The 25,680-nt window shown below is 46.4% G+C and overlaps 1 protein-coding gene across 3 annotated transcripts in view; it reads left to right on the top strand.

Annotated features, from left to right (window-relative positions):
* The window catches only part of LOC141273189 (C-type lectin domain family 2 member B-like), a 134,114-nt gene that overhangs the window by 50,787 nt on the left and 57,647 nt on the right, over window positions 1-25,680 (top strand). The window contains exon 1 of one of the 3 annotated variants that reach the window (XM_073684729.1): window positions 8,109-8,259. The exons of 1 other annotated variant lie outside the window; for it this stretch is intronic. In XM_073684729.1, the coding sequence (XP_073540830.1) occupies window positions 8,199-8,259 (61 nt within the window). In that variant the 5' untranslated portion in view covers window positions 8,109-8,198. Of the gene's footprint in view, window positions 1-8,108; window positions 8,260-25,680 lie in introns of those variants that run through there. One more of the 3 variants, XM_073684719.1, reaches the window with a different exon arrangement.

Genomic DNA, 25,680 nt, shown 5'->3' with positions numbered 1-25,680 from the left:
ACCAGGAAGAGTGGCATCAATTGACCCAGAGTAGAAATTTTAGAATGGCAGAGCAGCAGTCAGGCATGGGCCATGCATGAGGGATCAGGGTCTGGGCCAGAATTTACAGCTTTGAATTTAAGTTCAAATTAAGAGGAGACAGGTGAAGGAACTGTGTAGGTCTGATGTGCGGGGAGCCCTGATACCACATGCAACAGCTCAACCTGCTTTTCTGCTCTGCCACACTCAGGTGGCACAAATATCAGCTTCGTAGACTACTATTGTTAGAAAAATTTAAGGATAGTGACACAGATAGTTGACTGAAAGTAAGTGCAGGCCTGCTCATCTGAGAGCGCTACAGCTACTGGCAACACACATGAAGGAGACCCAACTTGAAGTCCAAACATTTTCAAAAATTCAGGGCAGACTCGTTCATCTTGATAAAAGTTAGGTGGTCGACACTTTTAGGGGACAAACGGATCCGCTAATCCATTAGGACACCACCAAAGCCTCCATTACAAAACTCCAAGGCGTGAGAGGCGAGCTCAGGCCACTCTTCCATTTGTGAAGACCTAAATGTAAAAGGATACAAATCCTCCCTAATGGTATTGATAATGAGCTTGAGATACTCCTGCACCATCCTCTGCATTCGTTCACTACGTGTCAGACTTGTACTCTGTTCTGCTGCTGCATGAGCTGGTCTAAAAAAATGTGTGAAACTACTCACAGAAATTTCTTCTTCCACTTACTCTGCCGCTGCTAATGTTTTTCATTGATGACTCGATGTTCACGGGGTAGGAAGACTAGAACTGGGATGCCCACTGTGTGCCTCACTGCTGTCTTGGGGAAACCACTCATAAGATTGTCTGCAAGCGTGTTTCGATACTGCAGCATGCACGCTTCCCTTTCCAGGTCAGGAAGCATCTGACATAATTTTTGTACCATGGATATAACAGAGTGGCAACCCAGTAGTTAGCACTATTTCTAATCTTAACAATACAGGCATCATGTTGCAGATAGTGCAGCAAGAAGGCGCTCATGTATCAGGCACTTCCATGAAGTCCAAGTCCATGGTATGTTGGTGGTGGGGTAACACTCAAGCTTGCATCCTCCATCCCCTCCGGCCAACCAGAGACAACAGAGCGGGGATCATTATCCTCTTCCTCTCCTGACTGTTACGCACCCATCCACACTCTCTTGGCACCCGACTGTGCGATGACAGTCTGGAACTTAGAGATATTGTTTTTCCCTTTTGGATCCTCCTCTGCTTCTTCCTCTACCTCTGGGACCACCACCTCCTACAGCAGACTATTCAAAGTGTGCTAGAGCATGTAGATGACCAGAATACTGTTGCTGAAGATGGCATTATCAGTGCTAACCATCTTACTAACCATTTTGAAACTGTATAGAAGGGCGCAGGGGTACTACATCTGTTCCCACTCTGCAAGCGTGATTTGTACCATGGCCATACTGCGTTGGCCCAGGCTATGGAAAATTACATACTGCACCAGGGGTCATTGCTGCTGCCACTGTCGCTGCAATATGTGCAGAGTTGAATTTCACCATGTCGGCACATCGCATATCAACCAGTTAACCGGTAGACCAAAAAGCCACTGTAGCGATGCAAGTCGATGACCCGCAGGGTGCAAACGGCAGAAGTGAGCACACAGCGATCGTGCATTCTACAGCAGCGCATCCAGGCAAGTTTATGGTGGAGAAATTGCTGCACCACCAGATTGAAGACGTGAGCCATGCAAAACACATGTGTGAGGTTGCCCCGAAGTAGAGTCACCACCAGGTTCACACGTTTATCACACATGGCTTTCCCTGGCTCCAGGTTCACTGGAGACAGACATTTCTCAAACTCATCCAGGATAGCTGTCCACAACTCTTGACCTTTGTGACTGCGATCTCCAAGGCGTATTAATTTAAACACTGCCTATTTGCAGTGGGCCCTGGCTGCGCAGTGCGGAACTGTTAAGGGAGATAGATTGAGGGTGCAGGTGGAGGCCCTGGACCACACTATTAGCAGAAAGGATTTAATTTCTGAAATGTGGACTGGTGTCTAGACCACACTATTAGAACAAAGAATTTAGATTATCTTATGTAGACTGGTGTCTTGACCACACTATTAGCAGAAAGGATTCAGATTATGTAATGTGGACTAGTGTCTTGACCACACTATTAGCATAAAGGATTTAGATTCTGAAATGTGGACTGGTGTCTGGACCACAACATTAGCACAAAGGATTTATATTCTGAAATATGGACTGGTGTCTGGACCACAACATTAGCACAAAAGATTTAGATTCTGAAATGTGGATTGGTGTCTGGACCACACTATTAGCACAAAGGATTTATATTCTGAAATATGGACTGGTGTCTGGACCACAACATAAGCACAAAAGATTTAGATTCTGAAATGTGGACTGGTGTCTGGACCACAACATTAGCACAAAGGATTTATATTCTGAAATATGGACTGGTGTCTGGACCTGTCACACTGTCACAGAATACTGGAGGTAGGGGGCCTAAGCTGACCCTAAGCTGGGGCCCTGACTAATCCCTCATCCTGGAGGTACTGTTAAAGGTACAGAGGTCCAGGCCGCCAGCGTAACCCCTACCTTCTGAGGATCCCTGCACCTAAGTAATCTAGTCCTGAGAAGGACCCCGATCACAACAATAGGGAACCAGAAATAATATGCCCACACACAGTATTTAGACGAACGAGACAGTACAAGGGAAAAACCAAAACCACCTTGCATACAACTTCTAAACAACTACAACAGAGGGAACACCAACGGGAAAGGAGATAAATGATAAAGCGAGGAAAGGGAAAACACACTTCCAAATACACTTATCTCAGCAACTCCAAACACCACGATCCGCTCTGTAAGTCTGAATGAAAAGCTTTCACCGACACCTCCCAAACAGACCTGCAGGAATATAAAGGAGTCTCACTAAAGAAGCATTGATTGCAGCTGGGCGAGGCTGGACCTCAGCTAGCCCAGAGAGAGAGAGAATTAACTCCTACACTGCCGAGAAAACACAAAGCACCAACAAGTCAGCTGCGAGAAGTCAGGCTGTGTACTCGTGACGATCTTCGTGGCAACACACCCGTGACAGTACCCCCCCTTCTACGAGGGGCCTCTGGACCCTCAGGGCCAGGTTTATCCGGGTGAGTCGTGTGGAAGGCCCGAACTAATCGGTCTGCGTTAATATCCGATGCAGGAACCCACATCCTCTCCTCAGGACCATACCCCTTCCAATGAACCAAGTACTGAAGGGACCGGCGATTAAAGCGTGAATCAATGACCCTCGATACCTGGAACTCCAAGTTACCATTGACAACCACAGGAGGGGGAGGTAAAGGTGACGGTACCACCGGCGCCACATACCTCTTAAGCAATGATCTGTGAAACACGTTGTGAATTTTAAACGTAGGGGGGAGGTCAAGACGGAATGCCACCGGATTAATAACAGAACTGATTCTTTACGGCCCGATGAACCTGGGACCCAGTTTCCAGGAGGGAACCTTAAGTTTAATATTCCTGGTAGACAACCATACCTGATCGTTCACACTTAGGTCCGGACCAGACACTCTCCTCCTATCAGCCATACGTTTGTATCGGTTCCCCATAGTATTCAGATTCTTCAGCACCCCTCTCCATACTGAAGCGAGAGATGAGGAAAATCGTTCCTCCTCCGGAACCCCCGAAGAGCCCCCCCTACTGAAAGTACAAAACTGGGGGTGAAAACCATATGCCCCAAAAAACGGGGACTTACCAGTGGACTCGCTCCGCCTATTATTGAGAGCAAACTCTGCCAGAGGTAGGAAAGAAGCCCAGTCCTCCTGGTTCTCTGACACAAAACACCGAAGATATGTCTCCAAGCTCTGGTTCATACGTTCCGTCTGACCATTGGTCTGAGGATGAAAAGCCGACGAGAATGACAAATGCATCCCCCGCCGTGCACAAAACGCCTTCCAGAACTTGGACACAAACTGAGACCCCCGATCAGACACCACCTCGGAGGGTACCCCGTGAAGCCTCACAATCTCCCCAATGAACACCTGCGCAAGAGTTTTAGCATTAGGGAGAGCCGGAAGAGCGATAAAATGTGCCATCTTGCTGAACCTGTCCACTACAACGAGTATGACCGTTTTACCCGAAGACGGAGGGAGGTCAGTAATAAAGTCCATAGACAGATGAGTCCAAGGACGCTCCGGGATCTTCAAAGGTAAGAGGGCCCCAGACGGACGGGTATGTGAGGTCTTAGAGCGCGCACAAACCCCACAGGACGCGACAAAAGTTACCACCTCTTTATGTAAGTTAGGCCACCAAAACCGACGCGAGAGGAGATCCACAGTTGCTTTACTCCCCGGGTGTCCATACGAAAACCGGACGCTGAAACCAGGAAGCCTAAAAACTGGAGTTCCTGTACGGCGAACACACACTTTTCCCACTTGGCATACAGTTTATTATCCCGCAAGATCTGTAACACCTGTCTAACGTGCTCCTGATGAGACACCAGATCCGGCGAGTAAATTAAGATATCATCCAGATATATGACAACAAACTGTCCCACCAGGTGGCGAAAAATATCATTAACAAAGTGTTGAAACACCGCCGGGGCATTAGTCAGACCGAATGGCATGACAAGGTTCTCATAATGCCCCTCCGGAGTGTTAAAAGCCGTCTTCCACTCATCCCCCTCCTTCATCCTAATCAGATTGTACGCCCCCCTGAGATCCAACTTAGAGAACCATTTGGCGCCCACGATCTGATTAAAGAGATCGGGAATAAGTGGGAGCGGATACGGATCTCGGACCGTAATCCGATTAAGTTCACGGAAATCCAGGCAAGGGCGTAGGCCTCCATCTTTCTTCTTAACAAAGAAGAACCCCGCGGCCACCGGAGAAGATGAAGGTCTAATATGCCCCTTAGCCAGACTTTCAGAAATATAATCCTTCATGGCCTGCCTCTCAGGACCAGAAAGGTTATACAACCTAGCTTTAGGTAACTTGGCCTCAGGGAGCAGTTTTACAGAACAGTCATACACGCGATGAGGAGGTAGTTCCTGACACCCATTCTCCGAGAATACATCCTCAAAGTCCGCCAGAAATGGAGGTAAGACCCAAGGAGTAACCGCACCGATGACCGTGTTCATGCAGTTTTTATTACAGAATTTACTCCATTGGCTTATCTCTCTGGTTTGCCAATTAATAACCGGGTTATGCTTAGCTAACCAAGGAAGGCCCAACACTATAGGAGTGGGAAGACCCTCCAACACGTAGCAAGACAACAGTTCTTTATGTATTGCCCCCACTTGAAGTTTTACGCCATGCACAGCTTGCAAAAAACTTCCCTGACCGAGAGGTCTGGCATCGATCGAGAATATGGGGATGGGTTTAGCCAACTCACTCAATCGCATACCTTGAACCCGGGCAAACCGAGCATCAACCAGATTAGCCCCGGCCCCACTATCCAGAAGAACAGATATCCTCTCAGTTCTCGTACCCACCACCACCTCCGCCGGTACGAGAAACTGAGACGAACCTAGGGACGAAATACCTACTCCCAGATTGCCGTCCACCACACAACCTGGGATCAACAGTTTTTTCGACGACTCTTTACTCTGCAAGGGACGGGATGGACACCCCCCAATAAAATGTCCCTTTTTCCCGCAGAGAAAACACCTTCCTGTCTTATGGCGCACCACCGGTCCCCTTCCCCGAAATGATGTCCCTCCTAATTGCATAGGCTCCTCCGGACTGACCAGGGGAACCACCATATGAGGGGACCTTGTAGGAGGTGGAGACATTACAGGGGGTAGAGTTATCCCGCACCTCTCCCGAAGCCGTCTGTCAACGCGAATAGCAAGGGCCATAGCGGCTTCCAGTGACGCGGGAGAGTCATACTGTGCCAACACATCCTGTAATTTGTCGGATAAACCATGACAAAACTGGCTCCTAAGAGCCGGGTCATTCCACTGGGTGTCCGTGGCCCACCTACGGAACTCCGAACAGAATTCCTCCGCCGGACGATCTCCCTGCTGAATCCTACGTAACTTAGACTCAGCAAGGGAGATCCGATCTGGGTCATCATATACGAGTCCCAGAGCAGCGAAAAACCTATCCACTGACTGGAGAACCGGGGAGCTTGGGGGAAGAGAGAACGCCCAAGATTGTGGGTCCCCTTGTAGGAGCGAGATGACAATTCCCACCCTTTGTTCTTCACTGCCCGATGACCGAGGCCGCAGCCGAAAGTACAATTTGCATGCCTCCCGGAAAACAAAAAACTTGTCCCGCCCCCCAGTGAACCTGTCAGGGAGAGCTACTTTAGGTTCTGGTCCGGCTTGCTCCAGAGGATGCAAAACCTTGGACCTAACGTCCGCCAGCCCCATGGACAAACTCTGCAACTGCCGAGCTAGACCGGCTACTGGATCCATGGTAGCTGGAGAAAAACTAAGATGGTCGGTGAAAATGTCACACTGTCACAGAATACTGGAGGTAGGGGGCCTAAGCTGACCCTAAGCTGGGGCCCTGACTAATCCCTCATCCTGGAGGTACTGTTAAAGGTACAGAGGTCCAGGCCGCCAGCGTAACCCCTACCTTCTGAGGATCCCTGCACCTAAGTAATCTAGTCCTGAGAAGGACCCCGATCACAACAATAGGGAACCAGAAATAATATGCCCACACACAGTATTTAGACGAACGAGACAGTACAAGGGAAAAACCAAAACCACCTTGCATACAACTTCTAAACAACTACAACAGAGGGAACACCAACGGGAAAGGAGATAAATGATAAAGCGAGGAAAGGGAAAACACACTTCCAAATACACTTATCTCAGCAACTCCAAACACCACGATCCGCTCTGTAAGTCTGAATGAAAAGCTTTCACCGACACCTCCCAAACAGACCTGCAGGAATATAAAGGAGTCTCACTAAAGAAGCATTGATTGCAGCTGGGCGAGGCTGGACCTCAGCTAGCCCAGAGAGAGAGAGAATTAACTCCTACACTGCCGAGAAAACACAAAGCACCAACAAGTCAGCTGCGAGAAGTCAGGCTGTGTACTCGTGACGATCTTCGTGGCAACACACCCGTGACAGGACCACAACATTAGCACAAAAGATTTAGATTCTGAAATGTGGATTGGTGTCTGGACCACACTATTAGCACAAAGGATTGATATGCTGGAAGGTCGATTTCACAGGATCCTATCTATCTGAAGTAACTGGCAATAAACTGCCTAGCTAACTGACTACCTGCAGCAGCAGCAGGAGCAGTCCCACTATGCTGTTACACTGACAAAATGGCATCGAAGCCACATGTCTGTGGTTATATGGAGAAGGATATGTGACTTTGGCAGCCAATGACACAAGCCCTTGTGTCTGGACGTTGTGGATGGTTTCTGCGCCCTGATTGGCTGCAGGAATCTCCACACATTAAGTTAATAAAAAAAAAAAAAAGAATAACAGTCCACCACCCCTCTGACCTCTCTCCACCCTCTCTCCTCATCAAACACGTCCCCCCACTCATCATACAGCACCACTGTCCTAGCCAAAGTCCTAAAAAAAGCATTAGTGGAAACTTGAACATTTACTGAACTTTGCCACATTTTGCCGATTTTCAGGAAAATGCTCAGGAATCCGAACATGAATTCGAATGTTCGTGCCAACTTTGAGATTGGAGAACATTTTCCAAACAAGTTCGCTCATCTCTAGTGCGGATCTGATCTCATCTATGAGATGAATTAGTAAGGGGAATCTGTCAGCGGGTGTTTGCTATGGAAACACTGATTGTATTGAAACAGCACACTGAGCAGTAAGGGACACATTGCTGGAATCCTGAGTCTCTGCCCCTACATCATGCTTCTCTCAGATTACTTAACGAAAACTGCTGATGGATTCCCTTTCATGTAACCTGGCAGTCAGGGCAGGATCCATATATTGTGTGGTTTTTCCTCATCTCTGTTCTCCATGACGCTAGTGTAGAAGGGTTTGGTGCCTCTATCGTGATAGGTGAAGACAGTGAACCATTCTCGACTCCTCTGACCCCGGTAACATTAGGCAGAGATGATTCAGGTTGCAGATCCCCATCTTGATCTTCTCGTGGTCAGTCAGCACAAAAGGCGAGGAGCAGGAAACAACATCTGAAGAAGTGAGAACCAAAACTGAAGTGTACGGAAAGTGAGATGCACAGAAGGCGAGAAGATGGGCGAGAGTCGGGTGTCTGTCCGCACCAGGGAGAAGACCCCTGACCCTCACCACTCAGGTAAGAGGCTTCAGTACCAAGACATGGTCAATGTCAAGTTCCCTAGAGATGTCCCCCAGAAGAAGAGGATGATGATACGACTGCTGAGCTGCCTAACTATTCCAAGGAGGTCTCTGCATCCCAATATATTGTGTATTATGCATGGGTTCATTATAGGGCGTGTATACTTATGGAAAGCTGCGCTTCCGGTATACAAAGCCTTGTATATTATGGTATATTGTGTATTATCTATGAGCTCATTATAGGGCGTGTATACTTATAGCAGAGGTGTATCTATGTTTGCTCCACCCAAGCGGTTTGAGTAGTCGTCGCCAGACCAATCATTCAGAATGTGATTTCCCCGCTTACAGTCACGTGCTGGACCCTGAGGATATTACACACTCTTATGATTGGCATGCTACAGGGCTTTATTTTAAAATGAAAGTATTTGTCCAGGTTTGAGATGAAAGTCTGCAGTCACTCTAGATGACGGCAGGTATCTGAATTCTCACAGCGCATGCACGGCACAGTTTTAGGATTCTCCCTTAACAGTGGCAAGAGTGGACATTTGTATACTTCTGGTCACATTACTACTAGACGTGTCCTACCTCACTTTATTCATTTGCATTGAGTAAGGCCACGCATGTCTAGTCGGCATGTGACCACATGTGTGCAAATTGCATACTCTCACCGCCGGCACCAGAGAGTCCTGACAGTGTACAGTGTGCACTGTGAGAATTCAGAAGTCTGCAGTCACATACAGTACACTGTGTGCAGAATTATTTGGCAAATGAGTATTTTGATCACATGATACTTTTTATACAAAACGAACACACGTCACAACAATGATATGGTCACTCCAAAATTAATGTAACTGCACACATCACCCCCCTATAGGCAACATTAAGGGGTACACTGGAGTCTAGACACAATTGAAATTAAAAATTAGATTTTTATTGAATCATGTTAAAAACAATCATTGCACACACTTAAAAAGTTAAGCAGGAAAGAATTGTTTTTAATAGGGAATAGGATTAGAAGGATTCCCCGATTGGTATCGCATCAGCTCTGCCCCATTAGTATCTCGCCACTAGGCTCTGTGCACAATTTGGCTCTTACGTGCTGCACTTGGTTGAGTGCGCATGTGCAGCCGGTGGCGCTCGTGGATTTCCAGTCGGGCGCACATAGGAAGGCAAAGCGTTCCACGCTTGCGTTCCAAGCGCCGGAACCGGAAGTCCTTCTCTTTCAATCACGAGTGGCCGGATTGCATTCATGCGCCCAAATCACCAAGCGGCATGCACGCGCTGTGATTCTATTGGGTGTGGGCACTTTATAAGGAGCGGGTTAAGTTGGAGTGGTTAACGCCCCCTGGAAGAAGCGTGGCGAAACGGTGTCATCGGGGTGCAGCATCAGGAGCTGTGGGTTACTTCCTCTTTCTGTTTGGCTGTAAGTAGTTGTACTTTACTTACTTTACCTACCAATTGGGAGTTTAGTGACCAGGCTTTGGGCTTATATCACTGTGGCTACCTACCATCAATACTATAATTAGATTGGAATATCTATAACCCCCACAACTACTATGGACATGGACACTGACCTAGATTAAGGCTTTTGCACTACATGTTTACTAGATAGGGGTCCCTTTAGTAAAAACCAGACTGGTTATAAAACTGGCATTCCAACCAGGGACGTCAGATGCATGCCCTACACGCTGAGTGAAGGAATCACATCTACTTTCCGGGGAGCCGTCCCCCCACAGAATCTGAGACCATCACCACGTGGCGCAGGTTTTGCTATCACTTCTCCCTTTTATTTTAATAACTGTTTATGCATATATGTAAATTGTCTCTTTTGTAATATCTTGTATATCTTTTGTAAACACTGCCCACTTTTGGGAGTAAATCATTATTATTTACCAGTTTCGTTCTTCTTGTCCTATGTTGAACAAAAACGTTCCTCACCCGCTAATTCACGTTACCTACCAGGTACCCGATCCACCTGTTAAGCGATCGGTGGTGGCAGCATACCAGTATTTATGTGATACTGTGGTTTGAGGGTGGCTGGTCAGAGGTATATATACGTTCCTGCAAGGAACTGGTGGTATATATACATCCTGTCACATCAAGTGCCGCAATAGTCAACATAAATTAGAGCAGCTGCAACCGTGCTTATCCTCGGTCAATACCGTGTTTGACCAGCAGGATAAGGGGGCGCCAGAGAGCTGCAAGGTCTGACCCAAAAGTGAGGGTTGTTTCATGACAGGAGGGGTGTTGACTAATGACATCAACACCCTATATAAGGTGTGCTTAATTATTAGGCAACTTCCTTTCCTTTGGCAAAATGGGTCAGAAGAGAGATTTGACGGCTCTGAAAAGTACAAAATTGTGAGATGTCTTGCGGAGGGATGCAGCAGTCTTGAAATTTCCAAACTTTTGAAGCGTGATCACTGAACAATCAAGAGTTTCATGGCAAATAGCCAACAGCGTCGCAAGAAGCGTGTTTGCCAAAAAAGGCGCAAAATAACTGCCCATGAATTGAGGAAAATCAAGTGTGAATCGGCCAAGATGCCATTCACCACCAGTTTTACCATATTTCAGAGCTGCAACATTACTGGAGTATCAAAAAGCACAAGGTGTGCGATACTCAGGGACATAGCAAAGGTAAGGAAGGCTGAAAAACCACCACCTTTGAACAAGAAACATAAGATAAAACGTCAAGAATGGGCCAAGAAATATCTTAAGACTGATTTCTCAAAGGTTTTATGGACTGATGAAATGAGAGTGACTCTTGATGGGCCAGATGGATGGGCCAGAGGCTGGATCAGTAAAGGGCAGAGAGCTCCACTCTGACTCAGACGCCAGCAAGGTGGAGGTGGGGTACTGGTATGGGCTGGGATCATCAAAGATGAACTTGTGGGACCTTTTCGGGTTGAGCATGGAGTGAAGCTCTACTCCCAGACCTACTGCCAGGTTCTGGAAGACAACTTCTTCAAGCAGTGGTACAGGAAGAAGTCGGTATTGTTCAAGAAAAACATGATTTTCATGCAGGACAATGCTCCATCACATGCATCCAACTACTCCACAGCGTGGCTGGCCAGTAAAGGTCTAAAAGAAGAAAAAATAATGACATGGCCCCCTTCTTCACCTGATATGAACCCCATAGAGAACCTGTGGTACATCATAAAATGTGAGATCTACAGGAAGGGAAAACAGTACACCTCTGGGAACAGTGTCTGGGAGGCTGTGGTGAGATCTACTGGGAGGGAAAACAGTACACCTCTGGGAGCAGTGTCTGGGAGGCTGTGGTGAGATCTACAGGGAGGGAAAACAGTACACCTCTGGGAACAGTGTCTGGGAGGCTGTGGTGGCTGCTGCACGCAATGTTGATCGAAAACAGATCAAGCAACTGACAGAATCTATGGATGGAGGCTGTTGAGTGTCATCATAAAGAAAGGTGGCTATATTCATCACTAATTTTTTTGGTTTTTGTTTTTGCATGTCAGAAATGTTTATTTCTAAATTTTGTGCACTGATATTGGTTTACCTGGTGAAAATAAACAAGTGAGGTGGGATTATATTTGGTTTTTATTAAGTTGCCTAATAATTCTGCACAGTAATAGTTACCTGTACAAAAACAGATATCCTCCTAAGATAGCCAAACCTAAAAAAAAAACACTCCAACTTCCAAAAATATTAAGCTTGGATAGTTATGAGTCTTTTGGGTTGATTGAGAACATAGTTGTTGATCAATAATAAAAGTAATCCTCTAAAATACAACTTGCTTAATTATTATGCACACAGTGTAGAATGACTGCAAACTCATCACAAACTTGGATAACCCCTTTAATGCTTGTAACATAAATCAAACCATATTAACCCTTAACTTATCAGATGGCACAAGACTTTATTAACATAGCCATTTATCATGTAATCTTACAAGTTATGGATTGATACATGTGTACATAATCAGAACCAATAACAGCAGAAGAATCCATCACTAGAACCAACAGCAGTACAGAAACACAGTATCACAATCCAATCAGCACAGAAATACATCACCAGAACCACCAGAAGTACAGAAATACATCACTAGAGCCACTAGCAGTACAAAAATTCATAATCAGAACCACTAACAGTGCCGAAATTCATCATCAGAACCATCAGCACTACAGAAATACACCTGTATAACCTCCATCAGTACAGAAACACAGCATCAAAACCATCATCAGTACAGGTATACATCACCAGGACCACCATCAGAACATAAATTCAGCAGAAGAACCAACATCAGTACATGGTACATTCATTTAAATGTCAGGTCAGACCCACATTAATTTGTATCGCATGAACATACAACTTCCATTACGTCCTGGAATGGTAAGAAGATACGGGAAGTTGTTACTATAAGTCATCATCAGGCTGTGGACCATACAAGAACCACAGTACTAATGAGAATTCTCCACAGCCATAAGATACCCTTAAAAATAGCAGTGTCATTATAATGCTGATGAATAAAAATATCTGTCCTACACTGAGCCCTTGAATATATAATTGCCCCTCACTATATTACCTACACAAAATATGTCCCACACACTGCCCCTCTTATGGTACATGCCCTCCCCATTGCCCTCTCCTTTCCATACTGGGTGCCTCTTCACACTGTCCTCTCACACTGGGTGACCCCCAGTCTCTACACTGTGTCCCCTCATCTCTCACCCCTCCTTGGCATACTGATGCCTCCTGGCTGTGCCCTTCCACCCATGCTACCCCCCACAATACTCAGTCTCTATTATTTGCCCACTCAAACTTTTCTTCTCCCATACTGTCGCCTCACACAATTCTCCTCAATAGTCTCCTCACATATTTACCCCTCCTCATACTTTGTCCTCTCACATACACCCCTGCTAACCATACTGTCTCCTCACATATTTACCCCTTTGCTCACTATACTGCCTTCTCACACATTCCCCCAACTCCCCATACTGTGTCAGCACCCATCCCATCAAACTCGCTCCCCATGCTGTGTACACACCCATTCCATCACCCTCGCTTCCCTTAATATGTCTACATACATTCTCCCCTCGCTCCTCATACTCTGTATGCACCCGTCCCTCCACTCATCATAGTGTGTCCACACCCGTCCCCCCACTCACCAAACTGTATTTGCACCAATCCGCCCACTCACTATACTGCCTGCACCAATCCCCCACTAACCCTGTTCCTGCACCCATCCCCCACTAATCATACCCAGTAACTGTTTTCTTATACATACACCCCCATATTCCCTCTTGCTCCTCATTCTGTTTCCTCAAATCTCTCCCTCTCTCCCCCCCCGCTCCCCATATTGTGTCCGCACCCATCCCTTCCTTGCTCCTCAAATTGTGTCCTCAAATCTTTACGACTCCTGTTACACTAAATCTTTGGAGTCTTTAGCTCCATTGGAGCACTTACCAACAATGTTGTTTGTGGTTCTGCGGCATCGGCGAGTGACATCAGCATCGTGGTCATATGACTTAATCACACTGCTCATGGAGGTCAGAGCTTCAATTGTACTCCCTTCTGTCTGAAAGACGCAAGCACAATTGATCACTGGGAGCCGGCGCACTGCACCTTCTCTGAACTGGCTGTCAGCTTGTCAGCAGGCTCAGGGAATGGCTGACTCCCAGTCCCGGAGACTGCAAACTGCAGCCGTTGGGGAGACACATTGGACCACCGCAGAAGGAGGCCCGACTGCACCCCCCTGTTGGCTGCGTATGGGGCAGATGCCCTGCCTGCCCCCCTAGATATGCCTCTTTTTATAGAAGGCTACACTGCTGGTATACAGGGTCTCATATATCATAATATATTGTGTATTATATATGGGCTCATTATAGGGCATGTATACCTATAGAAATCTTCACTGCTGGTATATGGGGTCTCCTATATCCTTATATCTATTATGCATGCTTCATTATAGAGCATTGACATAGAGAAAAACTAAAATCCATAAAGACATCTCCAGAGAGGGGATATGTCCCGCTCACATTGAACATACAGTATTGGATTAATTATAATTGGGGAAGTGAGAAAGAGCTGACACTTCAACCTCCATTGAAGTAGGATCTCACATTGAACATATGGGATTAATTATAACTGGGGAAGTGAGAAAGAGCTGATATTTCAACCTATATTGAAGTAGGAACCTCTTTCCTTGAACAGGTAATTATAATTACAGCAGAGATCTGCTCTTAGAACCAGCAAGCAAGTCTGAGATTTGTATATTCCAAGGTGGAGAAGTACATTTTTGAGTCAAGAGCTTCCTCTGTTCAAAGCACTAATCATAGACTTTCTGGAGCCAGTGGTCAGTAAATATTGGAGTTTGCATCAATACAATATTTATGGGAGATATATTTTCTGCATTGTAGCAAAGGGGTTAACATAATACATTCACTCACATCATTATCAGGCCATTCTAACACCTTCAATTCAAACACTTCCCTCCATGAGGATAAGAGACATTAATTCAGTATCAGGTTTAGTACTTCTCTTTCATCATTCGTTTTTATTTTATGCAATTTATTATACCGTATTGTTTGCTTCCCATTTTGTATCTCCTTTGTATATTTTTATAATCTCTGCATATATTTCCAGATTAAATATATAAAATTAAATAAGTTTGTTCCTCTTGCTTTATATACTGCACCCCTGAAGCCATACGCTATCTGTAACGTGTGTCCAATCGGCCTGTATAAATAATTGGTGGTGGCAGCTAGTAGTTCCTTTTGTTATTGTGGAGCTGGCAGTGACCATACCGGGGTATCTATATATATATTTCATATGTGGGAATCAGAGGTGTATATACCACACACTCACTGTGAGTTCCCCAATAATTGGCCTATTAGTGGAAACAGCCGTAGCCTTTTCCGTCACTTGTCAGTCAATTGTGGAAATGCCTTGATGACTGGAGGCAGCCGAGTTGAATCCCCTGACAAACTAGTGGCAGCGGTGGAATCTGTTGTTTTTCCCCAGCTGTTATTCGCGACATTAGTGCATACATATAGAAGGCTGCACTGCTGGTATACGGAGTCTACGATATCATAATGTATTGTATATTATGCATGGATTCATTATTATTGTCAGGGAAATATTGAACATATTCATTCTTTCTTTCTATCTTTCTTTCTTTCTTTCTTTCTTTCTTTCTTTCTTTCTTTCTTTCTTTCTTTCTTTCTTTCTTTCTTTCTTTCTTTCTTTCTTTCTTTCTTTCTTTCTTTCTTTCTTTCTTTCCCTGAACCCCCTCACCCCTCCCATCCACCTTTTTTGTCTGAATACGAGAGCTAGCAATCGACCACTTGTCAGTATAAAAGCTGTCTCCATATACAGTGGGTACGGGAAGTATTCAGACCCCTTTATATGTTTCACTCTTTGTTTCATTGCAGCCATTTGGTAAATTCTAAAAAGTTCATTTTTTTTTCTCATTAAAGTCCACTCTGCACCCCTGTACCCCATCTTGACTGAAAAAAACAGAAATGTAGAAATTTTTATAAATTTATTAAAAAAGAAAAACTGAAATATCCCATGGTCATAAGTATTCAGACCCTTTGCTCAGACACTCATATGTAAGTCACATGCTGTCCATTTCCTTGTGATCCTCCTTGAGATGGTTCTACTCCTTCATTGGAGTCCAGCTGTGTTTAATTAAACTGATAGGACTTGATTTGGAAAGGCACACACCTGTCTATATAAGACCTCACAGCTCACAGTGCAGGTCAGACCAAAGGAGAATCATGAGCTCAAAGGAACTGCCCAAGGAGCTCAGAGACAGAATTGTGTCAAGGCACTGATCTGGCCAAGGTTACAAAAGACTGTCTGCATTACTCAAGGTTTCTAAGAGCACAGTAGCCTCCATAATCCTTAAATGGAAGAAGTTTCGGACCTCCAGAAGTCTTCGTAGACCTGGCCGTCCAGCCAATCTGATCAATCATGAGAAAAGAGCCTTGGTGAGAGAGGTAAAGAAGATCCCCAAGATCACTGTGGCTGAGCTCCAGAGATGCAGTAGGGAGATGGGAGAAAGTTCCACAAAGTCAACTATCACTGCAGCCCTCCACCAGTCAGGCTTTTATGGCAGAGTGGCCCGACGGAAGCCTCTCCTCAGTGCAAGACATATGAAAGCCCGCATAGAGTTTGCTCAAAAACACATGAAGGACTCCCAGACTATGAGAAATAAGATTCACTGGTCTCATGAGACGAAGATAGAACTTTTTGGTGATAATTCTAAGCGGTGTGTGTGGAGAAAACCAGACACTGCTCATCACCTGCCCAATACAATCCCAACAGTGAAACATGATGGTGGCAGCATCATGCTACGGAGGTGATTTTCAGCTGCGCATACAGGATGACTGGTTGCAATTGAAGGAAACATGAATGCTGCCAAGTACAGAGATATCCTGGATGAAAACCTCTTCCAGAGTGCTCTGGTCTTCAGACTTGGCCGAAGGTTCACCTTCCAACAAGACAATGACCCTAAGCACACAGCTAAAATAACAAAGGAGTGGCTTCAGAACAACTCTGTGACCATTCTTGACTGGCCCAGCCAGAGCCCTGACCTAAACCCAATTGAGCATCTCTGGAGAGACCTGAAAATGGCTGTCCACCAACGTTCACCATCCAACCTGACGGAACTGGAGAGGATCTGCAAGGAAGAATGGCAGAAGATCCCCAAATCCAGGGGTGAAAAACTTGTATCATTCCCAAGAAGACTCATGGCTGCACTAGGTCAAAATGGGGCTTCTACTCAATACTGAGCAAAGGGTCTGAATACTTATGACAAAGTGATATTTAATTTGCAAAAATTTCTACATTTCTGATTTTTTTCAGTCAGGATGAGGCGCAGAGTGGACTTTAATGAGAAAAAAATGAACTTTTTAGAATTTACCAAATGGCTGCAATGAAACAAAGAGTCAAGAATTTAAAGTGGTCTGTAATACTTTCCCTACCCACTGTAAATATCAGCACAAAGACCTAATTAACACACAGCTGAGAAGTGACTGGTAAAACTATAACCTACTTAAAATGTGAGTAGGTTTCCCCTGACAAAGATAGGGAGCAATTTACAGGTAACTGTTGAAATCTCATTCCCAGAACTTCAAAGGGGGTTTAAACAAAGACTACAGGATTTTTGACTAAGATACCAAATATGGAATAACTAAAGTTTGTGACAGAATTACTGGTATGATTTATGAGGGGAGGTATGTGTCACACAGGTTGCTAGCCTGTGTGAACTGAAACCAATGGACTTTCTGCCAGAATGTTATATGCTGGTGGGCTAACTCAGTTAAAGGGCGTGGTTTTAGGGGAGTGACATTGAGATGGGAGGGACGTCATTCTCTATACCTCCACCTCCGGGTGTGGCTGATCAACGTTTAAATGTTCAGTCCTGTTTTTTTTTCTCTGTGTTGTGTTTGGAGAGCCTAGGTCTCCAGACTGGAGAGCCATAGCTCAGGAGGGAGAAGAAGGCTGGATATAACTTGTGTGAGCGACCCGCACAAACACATATGGACTGTGCTATAGTTTATCTTTTGTTTTGTTGTTTAGCCAAGTTAGGCTGTATTTATTTTGCTCGAGTGCAGAGCTTTATGCTGTTAAGAAAGCCTGCAAAGAAAACCCGGGTTTCTGAGTCTACTGCCGAAAGTGGCCAAGTGAGTTGTCCTACCACAAGTTCCATACATCCGCTAATTATGGTACCCATATTTTTAGGGGCAGGGTCAGCTAGGGAACGATAGGGATATTTTTCTGTCACTGAAAAACCCTCCGTGGAGCTGTAGCGCAAAAGCACCTGAATAGCAGACTGCAACAGCGTGACGTGTGGTCTCTAAATGAAGGTAAAATCATAATAGAAAATTTGGTATCACTTTTGGGCACCTGGGATCAACGCGCGATAGGTTATCCCAGAAGTTAGAGTCTTTTTTAATAAAGACATGAAGGGCGAAGCCCAGCCCCTGTGATGTCAGCACAGGTGGGTGTGGGCAAGTCTCTCCCTTCAGCATAAAATAGTTTGCTGAGGTTGGATATTCATTCATTGCCAGAGGGGTAAAAGGACTATAAGCAACGGTTCCTGTTCGATAACAGTCTAATCAAATCGGGGAGCCCCTCCTCCGCCTATATTGAATCGTCTCAGCGATCGTATAGTAAGTTTCCTCCTTAATCCTTATTATTTTATGTAACTGCTTATGTATTGTATGTCTCCTTTGTAAAATCTTGTAGATTTTTCTTAAACACTGCCTCCTTTTTGGATTAAATATAAAATGTAATAGTTCTGTTTCTTTTGTCTTTTAATCGTTCCCTTCTCCGAAATCATACGCTACCAGAGCGCAGGCGTCCGGCCAGGCCTGTATTATATTTCAAACTCGGCCGGTGGTGGCAGCGAATAATATTAATTGGGCTATTGTGAAGCTGACAGTGACCGTACGGAGGGCGTAAACACGTTTTCCATGCAATGGAATCCAGAGGTGTAACGCCATATGCTTAATGGTCGCGTGCCGATACCTAAGAAGTGAGTTGTCTGGATCGTGTGCTCGCGATTCCGGACAAAATCCATGACACAGTGACGGCACAGTGACGGCACGGTGAGATATTGCGTGATCTCCCCGGTGTCGTCGCTGAGGGAATACCTGACAGGGTATGTATATCTAAAAGGGTTTTTCCATCTCCACTCACTCACTCTTGCACTCACCATACACTATTGGCTAAAAAGTGAGCATTAATCACCCCCAGCACAATCCTCAGACTGCCCACACTTATCAAACAAGCGGGGTGATGAATCCTCAAAATACTCTTTCCTGTAATAATGTCTGCTGTCCTGGTCTCTTCCCATAATAATGTTTCCTGTCCTGGGAACCCATCCTCTAATAATGTTCTCTATCCAGTAATAATTTCCTCCATCCGAGACCTCATCCTGTAATAATGCTTTCTATCGTGTAATCATGTTCTCCCCATCTTGGCCCCTATCCTGTAATAGTGTCTCTCATTCTGTAAAAAATGTCTTTCGTCCTGGCCCCTTTATGTAATAATGTCCCCTGTCCTGGCTCCCACCCTGTAATATAGTCTCCAATCTTGTAATAATGTCCTCTATCCTGGCCGTGTGGAGAGAAGTCAAGCACGTCTAGTCGGCACGTGACCATAAGTATGTAAATTGCATACATGTGGTCGTGTGAACGCCCACTTCATCTGGGAATCCTGACAGTGTATGCACACCACACGCTGTCACAATTCAGCAGTCTGCAGTCACATAATAAGACTGCAGACTTTTGTGTTAAGCCTGCACCACCCTTTTAATCACACCCTATATAGCCCCCTTTATGTCTCCACAAGGCTCGGCTAATATTTAAAAGAAAAAAAAAAGAATAATCTTTCACCTGTCCCCGGTTCCACACCACGTGGCTTGTTCCTCTTCCATCCCTACTGGCTGGTTCCCTGCGAATGGACAGATCTGTAATTTTTATCGTGGGTCACTTCAACTGTGAGAGACAGAATCTAAAAGTAGAAAACAGAAAATCACATTGTAGGATTTTTACATAATTAATTTGCATTTTATTACATGAAATAAGTATTCGATGCAATAGAAAAACAGAACTTAATATTTGGTGCAGAAACCTTTGTTACAATTACAGAGGTCAGATGTTTCCTGTAGCTCTGGACCAGGATTGCACACACTGCAGCAGGGATTTTGGCCCCCTCCTCCATACAGATCCTCTCCAGATTTTTCGGGTTTTGGGGCTGTCGTTGGGCAACATTGAGTTTCAGCTCCCTCCAAAGATTTTCTATTGGGTTCAGGTCTGGAGGCTGGCTAGGCCACTCCAGGACCTTGAAATGCTTCTTATGGAGCCACTCCTTAGTTGCCCTGGCTGCGTATTTTGAGTTTTTGTCATGCTGGAAGACCTATCTTCAATGCTCTTACTGAGGGAAGGAGGTTGTTGGCCAAAATCTTACAATACATCACTCCATCCATCCACCCTTCAATACGGTGCAGTGGTCTTGTCCCCTTTGCAGAAAAGCACTCCAAAGTATGATGTTTCCCCCACTATGCTTCACGTTTGGGACAGTGTTCTTGGGTTTGTACTTATCCTTCTTCTTCCTCCAAACACGACGAGAGGAGTTGATACCAAAAAGTTCTATTTTGGTCTCATCTGACCACATGACTTTCTCCCATGCCTCCCCTGGATCACACAGATGGTCATTGATGAACTTTACACAGGCCTGGACATGTGCTGGCGTGAGCAGGGGGACCTTGCATGCCCTGCAGGATTTTCATCCTTGACGACGTAGTGTGTTACTAAGGGTAATGTTTGAGACTGTGGTCCCAGCTCTCTTTAGGTTATTGACCAGGTCCTCGGCTGATTCCTGACCTTTCTCAGAATCATCCTTACCCCATGAGGCGAGATCTTGCATGGATCCCCAGACCGAGGAAGATTGACAGTCATCTTCTGTTTCTTCCATTTTCTAATGATTGAGCCACCAGTTGTCACCTTCTCACAAAGCTGCTTGCCTATTGGCCTGTAGCCCATCCCAGTCTTGTTCAGTTCTAAAATGTTGTCCCTGGTATCCTTAGACAGCTCTTTGGTCTTGGCCATGGTGGAGAGGTTAGAGTGTGATTGAGTTTGTGGACAGGTTGCTTTTATACAAGTAACAAGTTCAAACAGGAGCATTTAATACAGGTAATGAGTGCAGAGTAGGAGGGCTTCGTAAACAAAAACTAACAGGTCTGTGAGAGGCAGAATTCTTGCTGGTTGTTCGGTGATCAAATACTTATTTCATGCAATAAAATGCAATTTAATTTTTTTTAAGATTCTGTCTCTCACAGGTGAAGTGACCTATTATAAAAATTACAGACCTCTCCATTCTCTGTAGGTGGGAAAACTTGCAAAATCGGCAGAGTATCAAATACTTAATTATATACACTGTACACTGTATATTTGGTACAGGATATAATCTATTAGTTAGAGATGTGTGTCTCATGCATGAGGTACAATATATAATATACATGACACATAAAGACAATACACTTTATACTTTATACCACACACGGCACATTATAATCAGAATCATACTTGTAGAAGTTGGTACTGTTGGTGTAAGAGGTCTATATCGGGATATAATGTACATTACACCCCACATGTCACCACCTCCTGATCAATCACACAATTATGGAAGGTGACCACCCTCATCTGATCTTACAGCAAAGGCTTTCTTACTGCTGGCTCCTTACTGACATTGGGATGGCTGCAGTGGTTAATACTGGAAGGAAGTCTATTTCTGGTAGACGGAAGTGGTTGCTACCCTCAAGTTTCTCGTATCCTGTAACCTTGCAGAACATTCTGGCATCAGACTACGGAGAACTTAGATAAGTTATTTTACCTTACGCCACCATGACCACACACATGAGATTGTCCACTTGTCCTAAAAGGAACAGGAAACAGACAGAGAAGATAAAAGTCCCTTCTCCAGTGTTTCACCTGTTCCTATCAGGTGGAGAGGTCATTTGTACTTTAGGTCTGTAGCTAGCGGCAGGATTAGCCAAATTTATCCAGACAGTCAGGGATCGACCAGCAGGCCTGCTCCATCCATTCTTGTTTCATTCTGGAACTTTTCAGGTTAGATGTATCCTGGCCATTATCGCAGACTGCACTCCTGGGGGGCTATATGGTCACCAGCAAGGTACTTCTCCATCCCTGCTTTGCTCCCAACTTTCAGTTGACGAGTAGTGATCCATTTGGGAAACTCTCAAAACTCCACAAATACAGTTAAAGAATTGCCATCTAAACGTGTACTCAGACCACTCCACTGCAGTAGCCTCTTAAAACACCAAGGAGAAAGTTACCTAATCAATTTACCAAAAAATTTTGGAAAAATGTATCACATAGTGCGGAGCGTCTTGCCCCTACCATAGGCGTCCAAATACACTGCTCAAAAAAATAAAGGGAAGACTTAAACAACAGAATATAACTCCAAGTGAATCAAACTTCTGGGAAATCAAACTGTCCACTTAGGAAGCAACACTGATTGACAATCAATTTCACATGCTGTTGTGCAAATGGAACAGACAATAGATGGAAATTATTGGCAATTATCAAGACACCCTCAATAAAGGAGTGGTTCTGCAGGTGGGGACCACAAACCACATCTCAGTACCAATGCTTTCTGGCTGATGTGTTGGTCACTTTTGAATGTTGGTTGTGCTTTCACACTCGTGGTAGCATGAGACGGACTCTACAACCCACAGAAGTTGCTCAGGTAGTGCAGCTCATCCAGGATGGCACATCAATGCGAGCTGTGGCAAGAAGGTTTGCTGTGTCTGTCAGCGTAGTGTCCAGAGGCTGGAGGCTCTACCAGGAGACAGGCCAGTACACCAGGAGACGTGGAGGGGGCCGTAGGAGGGCAACAAGCCAGCAGCAGGACCGCTACATCTGCCTTTATGCAAGGAGGAACAGGAGGAGCACTTCCAGAGCCCTGCAAAATGGCCTCCAGCAGGCCACAAATGTGCATGTGTCTGCACAAACAGTTAGAAACCGACTCCATAAGGGTGGTATGAGGGCCCGACGTCCACAGATGGGGGTTGTGCTGACAGCCCAACACCGTGCAGGACGCTTGGCATTTGCCACAGAACACCAGGATTGGCAAAGTCGCCACTGGCCCCGGTGCTCTTCACAGATGAAAGCAGGTTCACACAGAGCACATGTGACAGACGTGACAGAGTCTGGAGACACCGTGGAGAGAGATCTTCTGCCTGCAACATCCTTCAGCATGACCGGTTTGGCAGTGGGTCAGTAATTGTGTGGGGTGGCATTTCTTTGGAGGGCTGCACAGCCCTCCATATGCTTGCCAGAGGTAGCCTGACTGCCATTAGGTACCGAGATGAGATCCTCAGACCCCTTGTGAGACCATATGCTGGTGCGGTTGGCCCTGGGTTCCTCCTAATGCAGGACAATGCCAGACCTCATATGGCTGGAGTGTGTCAGCAGTTCCTGCAAGTTGAAGGCATTGAAGCTATGGACTGGCCCGCCCATTCCCCAGACCTGAATCCGATTGAGCACATCTGGGACATCATGTCTCGCTCCATCCACCAATGTCACATTGCGCCACAGACTGTCGAGGAGTTGGCGGATGGTTTAGTCCAGGTCTCGGAGGAGATCCCACAGGAGACCATCTGCAACCTCATCAGGAGCATGCCCAGGCATTGTAGGGAGGTCATACAGGCATGTGGAGGCCACACACAATACTGAGCCTCATCAGGAGCATGCCCAGACATTGTAGGGAGGTCATACAGGCACGTGGAGGCCACACACAATACTTAGCCTCATCAGGAGCATGCCCAGGCGTTGTAGGGAGGTCATACAGGCACGTGGAGGCCACACACAATACTCAGCCTCATCAGGAGCATGCCCAGGCGTTGTAGGGAGGTCATACAGGCACGTGGAGGCCACACACAATACTCAGCCTCATCAGGAGCATGCCCAGGCATTGTAGGCAGGTCATACAGGCACGTGGAGGCCACACACAATACTCAGCCTCATCAGGAGTATGACCAGGCATTGTAGGGAGGTCATACAGGCACGTGGAGGCCACACACAATACTCAGCCTCATCAGGAGCATGCCCAGGCATTGTAGGGAGGTCATACAGGCACATGGAGGCCACACATAATACTCAACCTCATCAGGAGCATGCCCAGGTGTTGTAGGGAGGTCATACAGGCACGTCGAGGCCACACACAATACTCAGCCTCATCAGGAGCATGCCCAGGCGTTGTAGGGAGGTCATACAGGCACGTGGAGGCCACACACAATACTTAGCCTCATCAGGAGCATGCCCAGGCATTGTAGGGAGGTCATACAGGCACGTGGAGGCCACACACAATACTCAGCCTCATCAGGAGCATGCCCAGGCGTTGTAGGGAGGTCATACAGGTACATGGAGGCCACACACAATACTCAGCCTCATCAGGAGTATGCCCAGGCGTTGTAGGGAGGTCATACAGGCACGTGGAGGCCACACACAATACTTAGCCTCACCAGGAGCATACCCAGGCATTGTAGTGAGGTCATACAGGCACATGGAGGCCACACACAATACTCAACCTCATTAGGAGCATGCCCAGGTGTTGTAGGGAGGTCATACAGGCACGTGGAGGCCACACACAATACTCAGCCTCATCAGGAGCATGCCCAGGCGTTGTAGGGAGGTCATACAGGCACGTGGAGGCCACACACAATACTCAGCCTCATCAGGAGCATGCCCAGGCATTGTAGGGAGGTCATACAGGCACATGGAGGCCACACACAATACTCAACCTCATTAGTAGCATGCCCAGGTGTTGTAGGGAGGTCATACAGGCACGTCGAGGCCACACACAATACTCAGCCTCATCAGGAGCATGCCCAGGCGTTGTAGGGAGGTCATACAGGCACGTGGAGGCCACACACAATACTCAGCCTCATCAGGAGCATGCCCAGGCATTGTAGGGAGGTCATACAGGCACGTGGAGGCCACACACAATACTCAGCCTCATCAGGAGCATGCCTAGGCGTTGTAGGAAGGTCATACAGGCACGTGGAGGCCACACACAATACTGAGCCTCATCAGGAGCATGCCCAGGCGTTGTAGGGAGGTCATACAGGCACGTGGAGGCCACACACAATACTCAGCCTCATCAGGAGCATGCCCAGGCGTTGTAGGGAGGTCATACATTCACGTGGAGGCCACACACAATACTCAGCCTCATCAGGAGCATGCCCAGGTGTTGTAGGGAGGTCATACAGGCATGTGGAGGCCACACACAATACTCAGCCTCATCAGGAGCATGCCCAGGCGTTGTAGGGAGGTCATACAGGCACGTGGAGGCCACACACAATACTCAGCCTCATCAGGAGCATGCCCAGGCGTTGTAGGGAGGTCATACAGGCACGTGGAGGCCACACACAATACTCAGCCTCATCAGGAGCATGCCCAGGCGTTGTAGGGAGGTCATACAGGCACGTGGAGGCCACACACAATACTCAGCCTCATCAGGAGAATGTCCAGGCGTTGTAGGGAGGTCATACAGGCACATGGAGGCCACACACAATACTCAGCCTCATCAGGAGCATGCCCAGGTGTTGTAGGGAGGTCATACAGGCACGTGGAGGCCACACACAATACTCAGCCTCATCAGGAGCATGCCCAGGCATTGTAGTGAGGTCATACAGGCACATGGAGGCCACACACAATACTCAGCCTCATCAGGAGCATGCCCAGGCGTTGTAGGGAGGTTATACAGGCACGGGGAGGCCACACACAATACTCAGCCTCATCAGGAGCATGCCCAGGCGTTGTAGGGAGGTCATACAGGCACGGGGAGGCCACACACAATACTCAGCCTCATCAGGAGCATGCCCAGGCGTTGTAGGGAGGTCATACAGGCACGTGGAGGC

This window comes from Phyllobates terribilis, unplaced genomic scaffold (genome assembly GCF_046119375.1).
Source record: "Phyllobates terribilis strain yellow unplaced genomic scaffold, ASM4611937v1 Scaffold_1__5_contigs__length_1240528914, whole genome shotgun sequence".
NCBI classification, from domain to species: domain Eukaryota; kingdom Metazoa; phylum Chordata; class Amphibia; order Anura; family Dendrobatidae; genus Phyllobates; species Phyllobates terribilis.
The sequence above is the reverse complement of the archived record's forward strand: the minus strand, read 5'-3'. Positions and strand labels throughout refer to the sequence as shown.